Genomic DNA, 11,901 nt, shown 5'->3' with positions numbered 1-11,901 from the left:
TTATAATGCATGCAAGGCCATATGTTCACCTTGTTACATTATTGTTTCAATTAGCAATGACGTATGATGCTACTTGCGTGCGAATGGAAAACCCCACAATTTCAGTCTTGTTTTCCTTATTATGCTTGTCACATGCTACATGCTTGCGACAGGCAACACCATCGCGATAGCATGTGCATGATGAGTTGGACACTAGATATGGCCGCAATGCACACTAAACCACCCTTGGTCATTGACCATAACCATGGCGAAGATGATTTGCGAGCCTCCACTGTGTCTGCCCCTACACCAAGCTAGACTACCGCCCCTAAGACAAGCCACAGTGACTGCTAGATATCCGATCCTTTTCTTCTTACCCCTTGTATGATCGGATGGATGCCTATGCCGATTCGATTTTTGTTCATGATTATACGCTAAGCCATTGAGCTGGTTCATGCCTACGCTCCCAGTTGCTAAAACCTGCCATGGTCTTGTTGTGTTGCTTTACTATACTGCAGATTTGTTATCTTTTCTTTGTCTGTATAGGAATGCCGTTCGCAAAGCCCTGCCATGGCCGAGATGTTTCGCTGTTGTTGAGCTGAGCATCGTGCCTTTGAGCCGGCCTGTGTGTTTGCCCCTCTATTAGTTTTCCAGCGAGACGCTGTGCTTTTGGGATGGTTGTCTAATTGGAAACACAACGACCACTAGCGTCTTATGTTTGGTGACATGTTCTGTACTGTTTTTCGGTTCTCAAGCCTATGCAAACTTGCATTGTTACAATCACCAAGAGCCGATGTCTCTGGTTCGTGCAACAGTGGCATGAGTACCTAGGCACCACTAGGGATTGCAATCGGGCCCCGATACCCGATGGGTATTTGATCCATTTGGGGACCAGGATGGGATCATTTCTCTCTGGCATCTAAACGGCTAGAATCTATCTTCAATGGGTATAGCAGGTATGGGAATGTTACCTATGTACACATCCCCATTACTCGTTGGGGACCTAGTATTCATGTGTACATGCCAAAATAAGCCCAATTAAAATATTGACCCAAGCCCACTCGTTCCATATTAAAGTGGTCCTAACCCTAATTGAAAAACCTTCCATCTCGCACTCTTGGATCCTGTCATTCGGTCGTGGCCCACTCGTGCGAGTTCATGAGTCGCAACTCACTAGTCTGCAGTGCCGACGCTCTGACTGCAGGTGTAGCGATGTTAGACAAATACCCGATTAAGCCTTATTGGCCGGGTCTATTAGCTTCACCTAGGCCTTGAGCATGTATGGTTTTTTGTAGATTGGTTTCTAATCTTCATAGGCAAGGATATCCAGCAGTGGTAATACTTCTATAAACCGACTCTAGATAATCCTTGCCTATATATGTTTACATGCACTCCATGGTTCAATAATCAATCTATTGTTTACTGTGCAATTGCATTGCTTTCATTCCTCATTTTTAAACTTTTACATGCAACTAATTTTTCTTTCAGAGACAAAAAATACTAACAACTATACAATTCATATGTGCAGGAAAATGTCATTCACAGCTAACTTGCATAGCGTTTGCCAAACAATGCCGAATGGCAACATTGAGTTTTCCTGGATCGAGACGGAGTACAATGGAATGAACATCCTGCCAAAGGTACGTCACCAGGAGGACGATTCGTGCGTCTTCCAAGCCATCTGTGCTGGAACAGAGATGGCAATTAAGAGAGACGCAGCCTCGAAAAATCCTCCACGCACCTCCGACATTGAGTTCAATACAAATTCTTTTGTTGAGGACTATGAAAACCATACCAATCGCAGAATTGGCGATGAGCCTTTGCTGAATCTTCCTTTCTATACGCGTGAAGAAACTGCTATCGATCTTTTCTGTAGTAGTGGCGTTTTGGCAACATCTACTAATTGGGAAGGTGAACAGAGAGTTAAGCTATCACGCCATATCAAAGTAAGGCAAGCGCAGTTTGACAGGGTAGCTGATTTCATAAGGCTAGGTAAACCTGTGGTGGGATCTTTTCCAGCTAATTATGATTTCCTCACATTAGAACCTGATGAGATTTATGAGTATGTCAATCCAGAAAAGAAGACCATTGAAAACTCCCACATGGTTCTATTTGTGGGATTTGGTTTTGAGGGTAGCCTAAATGGGGAGAAATATCTGGTCTTTATGAACAGTCATGGTGAGGAGTTTGGTGATAGAGGGTTCGGTCGTATCTATTTCGATGATATATTTAAAGATCGTTTATATGTGCTGTTTGCCGGTGCTCCAAAGATAGCAATTCAAAACCCCAATGTTTCCACATCTGCTCCCAAAAGAGAACCAACTCAAGACCCTGATGATCGTCCAGCGCAACGTGCACGACTCGGTGATGATGGTTCTAGCTCTTCGGCAGGTGGAAAACACCCTTCGACCTTAGGTAACCTTCTGACGTGAGCCTGCAGTCGATAACTGTAGGAATATCCACTTTCAGTTTTTTGATGGAACAATATTCACTTTCAGTTGGTTTACCAATTACCTTTTACATGTAGATTGATACAGACTGCTTCTGAAATTATCCACAAAGTTTGGATGCAAGAGTAAGATGGTTTGATCTTCTGGTTAGTACTTCACTGAGTTAAGAGCTACCATAGGGGCATCTGCATTTTCCAGAGGCAAAGGTACGAATCAAAGATTTGCTAATCCCCTAAGTTCTAGGTGTTTTAATCTTGAGCTAGGCGCAATTAGCATGAGTAAATTCTAACATGTTGATGTTTCATGTATGGGGAAAACGCTATTTTCAATATATATAGCTTAAAAAGGGATACAAGGTAGCAAATATCCCCAATGTGGCCAATCATTGATAAGTCTAGTTAGGTGTCTTCATGGATACCTTTTGTTTGTTGTTTCTTTGTCTAAAATCATTCTTTCGTACCTCTTTCAGGCAGAGGTAATTGGTAAAGCCATAGAGGAAATAGCTGCTATCGTGGTAAGGATTCACCATGACAGGAAACAAAAGTCCTCCATGCCACGCATATCAAAACGGTGCTAGCATATGTTCTATCCCTTCTACTACATCTTGTAACGTGTGCTGTTTTGATAAGCTGTGTCAAGCACTATAGCCAGTATGCTTTTTTGTTTGACCACCTTCTGGGTGTTTGTATCTTAATTTCTTAAAGATAAGTTTACGGTCCATTGCAGTGAAATAAATGTATATTGCATCTGTGACCTTCCATTCCCCTCACTTTATTTGGTCACTAGATATATGTTAGGTAAAATAGTAGTGTGAATTGCCTTTATGAAACGTAGCAGAAAACCAGGGTAATATATTTCCTGCAGGAAACAAAAATCCCCATCATCACAAAACTTCCTAGTTATCTGGCAGGTACAAATCATTGAACGTGATGCCGAATATCGTTCCTTTCCTCCTAAACAAAATTTTGTTTAAGACAGTATACTTGAGTACTCCCCCCAGTGAATATTTGTTTTTATTAAAAATTTAACCATTTAGGGAAACCATTTCAAAAGGAGTTAAAAGTGTGTCCAGGGAACCTTTTTTTGTTGTTGATTTTACTAAGTCCTGTTTCAGTTTCCTTGTTATTGTTCATTTAACTTGATGAATGCTATTTAGCCCCTTCACCTTTTCAACGATTGCATATTTTGGTATGATGTTTCCTACTATTTTTATTTTTTTTCTGGTCACTGTTTGAACTAAGCATCTTGTGGAAGTCGTTGAAAGTACCAGGATGAACTTCTGGTTGAAAGTAACAGGATGAATGCCTGGATTGAGATCTAGACATCCAGTCACTGAAAGTCTGGTTAATTGGAAATTGCAGCAGACTTGAGAGCTGGCTCAAGGATTGTCAAAATGATCTTAAGATAATCCTTACTTGTTATCTGTTTTGATTTGGCCCTACAAAGAAAGAAAGAAAAAGATTTATATGCTATTGTGTGAAAACAGAGTTTTAGTCTGACCTGAAACTTGAAAGATATGGTCTGTTGTGTTTTGTGTGTATCTTAAGAAAAAGGAACTGCTTTGGTGGCAACTGCTGCTGTCGATGAACCACACAGCCTCTGAGGAAAATGCTGGACATGATCTCTGTTGTTTTAGTTGAACTGCATATATCGTTTTTGGGGCCTTTTGAAACAGTGTTCATTTTAGAAAGCTATACAAGATAGGTGTCCATCCTGACATATTCAGCATTAAACCCAGTAACTAAAGAAATCCATTTGTGTTGTTGCAGGGTGGCTCCAGTTCTAGTCTATGATTACCTGTCAGAGATGGTTAACACTAATGTCGAGTGTCACAAGGTCTTTGCTACAGAGTTTTAAGTTTGTTTCTGCTGCGGTGAAGCGATTTCAAAAGCCAAAAACTAATATAATACAGCATATTTTTTTCTACATCTAGCTTTGTAGATTAGTGGCACCGTGCATAGAGGGTTCCAAATTCTCTTGGATCACCACCTCGTGATCCATGTCATCTTTTGTTCGTTGATTGAGCCTAGTTTCATCGAAGAATATGTACCTGGTATCATTCGAGGAAAGACAACTGCCTATCGCTGTAAAGAAATATGCACCACAGTTTGTTTGATTCTGTTTGCATTGATCATCAGGAAGAAATAAAATGTAGTATTATCTATGTTTCAGCACATTGAAAGAACTTTATGTTTTTTTAGAACATAATGGCAGGAGCTCCGCCCTTCAATTAAGATAGGCAAAAGAGGTTTATGTACAGAGAAAAAGGGGCATGACCTCCCAAAAAGATTACAAAATTTGTGTCGTGATATTGCCCCCGTTGGAATTTATATGGGCTTGGCCCAATAACAAAATTCAGAAATTCTTAATAAATCTCAAAGGCCCATTCATGTGTGCAAGAGGAGATGTGAGAACTCTTTAGTACCACCTTGGTTGTGGAAGTGGAGGTAGCCATACTTAAATATGGGAGTCCTCTCCACTTTCTCAATTCTAGTGTGAGGAGGAGAAAGAGAAGCCCACACGCGCACTCGCCTCGTCGGACTACGTGTGTGCGCAGCACCTGCGTGAATGGTCCGCCGAAATCCGGCTCCTCGTCTTGTGGGAGCATAGTTTCCTTTTGGTTTTTGGTTTCTCGGCCTTCAAGTTTGATCGCGACACGAGGTCAGTTGGACAGGACTATATATGCAGCCTACCGGCCACGCCAAAACGCATCTAATTGAGCTAGGGTTTTTGCCTCTTCTCGTTGCTGTGCTGCCGCCGTAGCTTCTCCAGTTCGATCGTCTACGTGCACCGGCGACCGGACGACCAGGTCTCCGGAACCCTCGTCTTTGCGATCCTGCACCGGGAGAAGGCGAATAAGGTTTTTGGGAAGCGCTCTTCGCGCGACTGCTCCCAATCTTCACGACGGGTCATCTTCCATCCAAGTCAGGCGGCGCTACGTCCCGGCGTATCCGTCGTCAGCTGCTCCGAGCTCTTCCTCCACCTCTCATCGACGACTTCGACCTCGTGCCATCGTCACCAGCTTCGTCTCCTACATCTCCACCGCCAGCGATTACATCCCCAATCGGAAGGTATAGTCCTCGCGTTCTAATGTCTTGGTTCATACTGTCCAATCTGTTTGGTGTACGAGCTATGCTTACACCAGTAATCATGTTTATGCTATGCAATATGTTGTTTGATCATGCTAGTATTCAGTACATGCTTAATCTAGTATTTCTGATTGTCATGATTTATATTCTGGTTTTAATCTGGAAATTGCCTAATTATTTAATAGCCCCTTCCCCGAGCTGAAACCCTCTTTTTTTGCTCGATATCCTCTTTTACCCTTGAAGTCACATGCATAGCCGACTCATGGGTGTTGTTAAAAATTCTCCTATTTCTTTCCTTCCATATGTTCCACAAAGTGTAGATCACCATTCCATTGAAGCACCTTTTATCTTCTTTCGCTATCTTGGCTGCTGCCCCTTCCCACCATGACTTCAGGTGATGTGGGTCTTGAGTTGGGTGGATCAACTGTACATCAAAGTGCTCCGATCCCATGAAAGAATCTGACTCCATACCGCCTAGGCGAAAGGGCAAAGGAGTGATAGATGAAGGCATGTTTCCAAAGGTCCGTTACATAGGGCGCATTGATCATGATGAGGCCAGCCCCTCTTTTGTAGATTATCCGCCGTTAGGATTTTTTCTCGCACCAGGACCCAAGCAAACACTTTACCTTTGCTCTCCGCATGCGCTTTCCATATGAGGTCATTGCGGAATTCGCTATAGGAACCCTTGAACTGGATCCTATACGCTGAACGGGTGGAGTAAGCAGCATCAGCAGTCCATCTCCAAACTATGGAGTCACGAACTCCCGGCGTCAGCTGGATGTTTTGGAGCCTTATCTAAAGGGAGACAAACTCTTCAACTTGGACGGTGGTGGTGATTTTGCCTCTTAGCGATCGGATCCAACTGTTGTTTCGAAGTTCCTATTGGACAGATTTGTTTTTCCTTCTAATCAGCTCAAACAAATGTGGTGCTAAATATTTAGGGGCCTCGCCGTCCAGCCAGCTGTTGTGCCAGAAGCGTGCCTTTGCGCCATCACCGACCGTGATCTTGGTTGATAGGTTGAAGAGCAGCCGGTCGGTCTCATTGCAAGGTAGGTCCGCGCCCGCCCAAGGTTTAGATTCCTCCCCCCAATCTTGCCAGAGCTATCGTAAGTGAAGAGCTCTCCCAATTTTTTCTAAATCCGGTATCCCCAAACCGCCAAGGTCTTTAGGTCTTGTCACTGTTGGCCAGTTCACGAGACAGTGGCCGCCATGTGCAATTTCTTCACCTTTCCATAAGAATGGTCTCCTAATTTTGTCGATTTTCTTCTTAGCCCAAGCTGCAAGGGGGAACACTGTCAGGTGGTAGGTCGGCATGGATGAGAGGACCGAGGAGACTAGAGTGAGGCGACTTGCTCTATTCAGCCATCTCCCTTTCCACCCAGGAAGTCTTTGGCCAATGCGCTCAATATGCGGTTGCACATGAAATTTTTGAAGTTTTCGGAAGTGCAGCAGCAACCCCAAATACCGGGAAGGGAAGTCACCTCTGATTCCCGCAAAAGAAGACAGGATGTGTTCCAAATCCAGTTCATCACACCTGATGTCAGGCCCCTAGTTTAGGGTCCACTTTGCATCATGTATCAGTCCCTGGATCAGTAGCTGATACGCACAATTCGAACAAGATTGATATCAAAAACCATACTATTGTTGCTAAAGGAGAAATATATATTACATGGTTCGGGTTACATATTGGCCTCTGGCCTTACATCGTATATAAGAGTTCTAAGATAGCGGTCCTATGACAACGTGGCTCCATTCCTACAGGCAACTAGGAGTGCGGACATAACCCTAGACTTATTCCTGTAGCGTGTTCCTATATTGCAGCATCGTAGTCCTAGTGTAGCTCCTTTGTGCAGTCGTACAGTTCCGTCTTTGAATCTCCTCCTGATGTTCGATCCTTGCGTAGTCCTTGGTAGCTTCATCCTCGGATATACTTCTACAACTTCTTTCCTAAAAACATAGAAAGGAGGGGGTTGAGTACATACGTACTCAGCAAGCCCTAACTTTGGGTGGAAGGGAGGTGAATGGAGGCTATAAGTGGAGGTGGTTAGTGGTAAGGCTGAATGTATAGGTAGTAGAGTGAAATAGTCGTAATTATAAGTTGGTGTATCACATTTCCTGAGTTAAGTACAGGTTACCAAATCCATAAATACGTCTTACTGGTGTATCACATTTGTTGAAGTCTAATCATAGTGTCTCCTCCCAGCATCTGCCCATTCCAAGGACGTGGATATTCGAATAGATTCATGAAAACTCTGCAGAGGTTGTACAAATTTCCCCACATGATAGACATAGCTCCAAGCCATGCACGGTGGCAGGAACAGGTCTAACGAGATCTCGTACCTGCTTGGGTGCTACCCTAGATTTCTATATAACTCTACCACGGCTACTCAGGGGTTGGAAAACAATGTGGAAGATCACTTAGCATCCACACCAAACAATGTGGAAGATCACTTAGCATCCACGCCTGATTATCCGACTACACAATCCATATCATGGGCTCGAACACGGCCAAATCAATAATCGTGGGCTCGTACCCGACCATTCACATCGTAACTTGGCTCGTACCCGGACAATTAGAAAACAACATGGCTCGTACACGGCCATAAATATAATCACATGGGCTCGAACTCGGCCAAAATAATCCAAGGGCTTAACGTAGAAGATCACATAGCAACCATGCCAACCGGGCCACGGAAGATCACCTAGCATCCATGCCTTCTCCTGATGTTCCGCTGCCAACACCAGCCTCCTAGTAGAAATTATACTTCAACCCAACGGGGTGTGAGATCAAGTCTACCCATATAGACATGTGGTTGTACGTAATATCTCACTAGGCGAGAGAGGCTATGAACCGGTCCTTATGTGACCGAGGCGAGTATCTCCCACATGAACCCTCACCAGGCGATCCTGCCAAGGTAAATCCATACCACATGAATTACCCTCACTCAGATCACGTCAAGGTAACCATTATTTTATCATTATTAGTATCATAATTAATTTTATAAGGGGTTACAAGAAATATAGGTTGAATTTATTAATTGGTGGAGGTGGATGGTGGAGTGTTTATGGTAGAGGCTAGCAATATGAGGTGGTGAAAAAGTAGTAGTTGAAGGAATGATAATGTAGGAGATAGGTGAGAATTAGGACTTGCCTTCGTTCGCTGATGAGTATATCCAAGGCTATCTATCCTTCGTGCTTCTTGCTCCTATGTCCTGGTGTAGCCATGCTCCTAGGGTTCATCGGGTCATTTCCACATTCTCAATCTTACGCGGTCTCGCGTCGACAAACAAGAAACACCAACAAAGAAATTAACATACAAGGCATGCCAAACTAGCACATGCAATCAATGATCCTAGATGGGTTGGTCCTAGTTGGGCGGTGGGTTGCTATCTAGGGTTATCACTATTACGTCAATCTAAAGTAATATTTGGATGGAGATACTCCATCCATAAGGTAGGGCTTCTCCGGGTTAGGTTAGAGTGGGTGGTTAGTTTTCTGATGGAAAACCAGACCACATTATTAGGCTTCACTATTATGTGAACCCGAAAGAGAAACCTTGACCAAGTCATCATAGATGACCTGGCTGGTCTCTACCAGTCCACCGGGTTAGCGACACATACGCACATACATATGTATGTGCCTCAGTTAGTTAGGTTAGATAAGGTGATAGGGTGGTGATTAGGATTAGCCATACATCGGTATACACCCGGGTATCGAGCATATCCTTGTAGGTATAGGTATCCTATTTTATGTGGTTGGGTGCGTGAATATTCGTGTATGTGTCATGGTGCTTGCACGAATATACAGGGTTAGCTACTACTACGGTGACGGGTATTATATTATCTATGCGAGGGAGCGTAGGTGTAACTAACGGCGCATACATTACTTATCTAAGCGGGTGTATATCTATTCCTATCGCGTATTTATTATACTATTACGTATATATTACCACTACGTTTATATTTGCATGGGTGCAAATATACTACTAAGTTATATGTTGCATTTATCCATGTATATACATACGGAGTATAGTGTATATATATGTACTTGGATGTATGCGGCTACGAGGTGCTTAATTTAATAATTACATCTACGGCTTAATAAACGAAAAGCAAACATAACTAGAATTTAAATGGGCACCAAATAATAGAGTAAATGATATGAATAAATAGGGCATGATTTTAGAAGATCTTTGGTGGAAGAATCAAGTGGTTTGGAGCTAGGACGAAAAAGATATGATTTTCCAAAGGTTTAACATGAATAAGATATATGCGGTATACTTTGGAAAATATTTCTAGAAATTAGGTAAATACAATTGATGTGGAAATACATGGGTAGGATCTGGGGTGTACCTAGTTTATTTATAAATTTTCTGGGAATTTTTCTATGCATGGAAAATGGTTTTACCACATCCTGTGTACACTTCCCGGGTGTACACAACAATTTCCTCTCAGCTGGGCGGCTGACGCGCGGGGCCAGCGTGGCGGGGTCAGCTGGTGGCGCTGTGCTATGCGCCGGGTGCATCACTGTGCTATGGACCTTGCTCTTCTCACTGTGTCCACGCGAACCGGGTCTACCGGAAGAGAAAGGGAAGCGGGGACGGCGTTGGCTCCGGGCCCGCGTGACAGAGGAAGAGGGGGAGACGGCGGGGAACGGGGACGACGGTGGCGTGACAAAAAACAGAGCTGGGGTGCGGGCTCGCCGGAGTTAGGTATGCCGGCGGCGTCCTTGTCTGGAGCTTGGCGGAAGGAGGCGGACGGTGCTCCCGATACTCCGACGCGGCTTCTACGGTGGGAGAGGGCGGTGGTGGTGGCGCGAAGCGGCGATGGTGGCTTGCCGGAGTAACGACGGTGGCATGGTGATGCGGCGGTGCTCCTAAGGCATTCTATCAAGCAAGGAGGGGTGGCGAGCGGTCAAGGTGGGAGTGTGGGTGAATAGAGGGGGGTTGCCTTCCCCGGCTATGAATTGCCGTCGGCGGGCAACGGCAATGGCGGCTCGGCGGGGAGTCGCGCACGGGGCCAGGGCAACGCAGGAGGGTTGAGGTGGCTAGGAACGGCGGGGAAGGTGGAGAAGGAGGTCAGGAATCTTGCGGGCTAACCCTATTGAGGGTGTGTTTGGTTGAGCTATGGCTGTAGGAAAAAGCTGCTGTGGGCTGTGAGCTGTGAGAAAGCTGCTGTGGGCTGTGAGCTGTAGAAAAGCTGAAAGCTGATTGGTTAAACAAGTATAAAATATACCTTCTATCTTTATCTCTCTTAAAACAACTATGAAAGAGCTTTTTATTCCACCAATTTCGAAAAGCAGAAAGCCAAAAGCCAAAAGCAGGGTCAAACCAGCTTTCAAAACTGTACTACGAAAAAGCACCTGCTTCTGAAAAAGCCGCCTGAAAAAGCAGCCCTTTGGTTGGGCTTTTGGCTTTTGGGGCCAAAAGCCAAAGCCAAAAGCCCAACCAAACGGACCCTGAGCTAAGACGCGCTGGAGGGGAATGAACTCGGAGCTTGCTCCCATGGCGATCGCGGAGTTCAAATTGGGGAAATTTGAGCTACCGACCAAGAGGGGGAGGAAGAAGGGGGAACTGAGGGGGAGATAGGATGTTCCTAGTCTTCATGGAGCTTGCTGTGCTGCCCGTTGATGATGGGGAGCTCGGAGAGGGCCTATTTATAGGCGGCGGAGGTCGGTTCACCGGCGGTAGATCTTTTCCGCAATGAGAAATATCTTACTTGCGGGGGCACATGTTCGGTTAAGCCGGTGGTGAGCTGGCTTCTCGCTATAGCTCGTGCTTGTCCTCGTGCGGTCGGGGAGGAGCAGCGGCCACGGCAGCTGCATGGCGGCGTGCGCGCGTGTCGACGGTTTTTGCGGGGAGGGTGGAGATGGCGCGGAAGGGAACAAGGAAGTGAGGCGGTTCGGGAGAGAAATATCTTCGTGGGGCTCGTGCTTAGTTGGCGGAGCAATGGTGGGGGTACATGCGGGAGCGGTGGAGGCAGCCGACGGGCGACACAGGATTTGCGTCGTCCTAAATTTTTACTATTGGACCTTTTTTCCAACAAAATTTACATTTGGCCCTCTAGGAGACTTAAACTCATCTTTGGACCCTGGGGTCGGCGCCATTAGTACTGGCGCCGAGGTAACACGTCTCAGCGCCACCGATCTTGGCGCCGATATGCCTGGCCGTCCACAGCATGGCAGCCAAGGTGGCGCTCACGTGGCGGACAACTCGGCGCCATAACACCTGGCGCCGAGCTCGGCGCCACAGATCTGGGCGACGATCTCGGCACCACAGATCTAGGCGCCGATCTCGGCGCCACAGATCTTGGCGTCGAGATCTCGGCGCCAAGATCTATGGCGCCGAGCATGGATTTACAACCCGAGGCCAAGCTTCTTGCCGA

General features: G+C 45.5%; 1 protein-coding gene across 1 annotated transcript; it reads left to right on the top strand.

The window, feature by feature from the left end:
- Nucleotides 1-1,499: 1,499 nt before the first annotated feature.
- LOC136486906 (uncharacterized) lies at nt 1,500-3,016 on the top strand. Its single transcript, XM_066483971.1, has 3 exons — nt 1,500-2,394; nt 2,507-2,635; nt 2,899-3,016. Exons 1-2 carry the CDS (start codon nt 1,500-1,502, stop codon nt 2,509-2,511), a joined length of 900 nt encoding a protein of 299 aa, XP_066340068.1. The 3' UTR covers nt 2,512-2,635; nt 2,899-3,016.
- Nucleotides 3,017-11,901: the final 8,885 nt, after the last annotated feature.

This window comes from Miscanthus floridulus, chromosome 10 (genome assembly GCF_019320115.1).
Source record: "Miscanthus floridulus cultivar M001 chromosome 10, ASM1932011v1, whole genome shotgun sequence".
In the NCBI taxonomy this organism is placed as follows: domain Eukaryota; kingdom Viridiplantae; phylum Streptophyta; class Magnoliopsida; order Poales; family Poaceae; genus Miscanthus; species Miscanthus floridulus.
The sequence above is the reverse complement of the archived record's forward strand: the minus strand, read 5'-3'. Positions and strand labels throughout refer to the sequence as shown.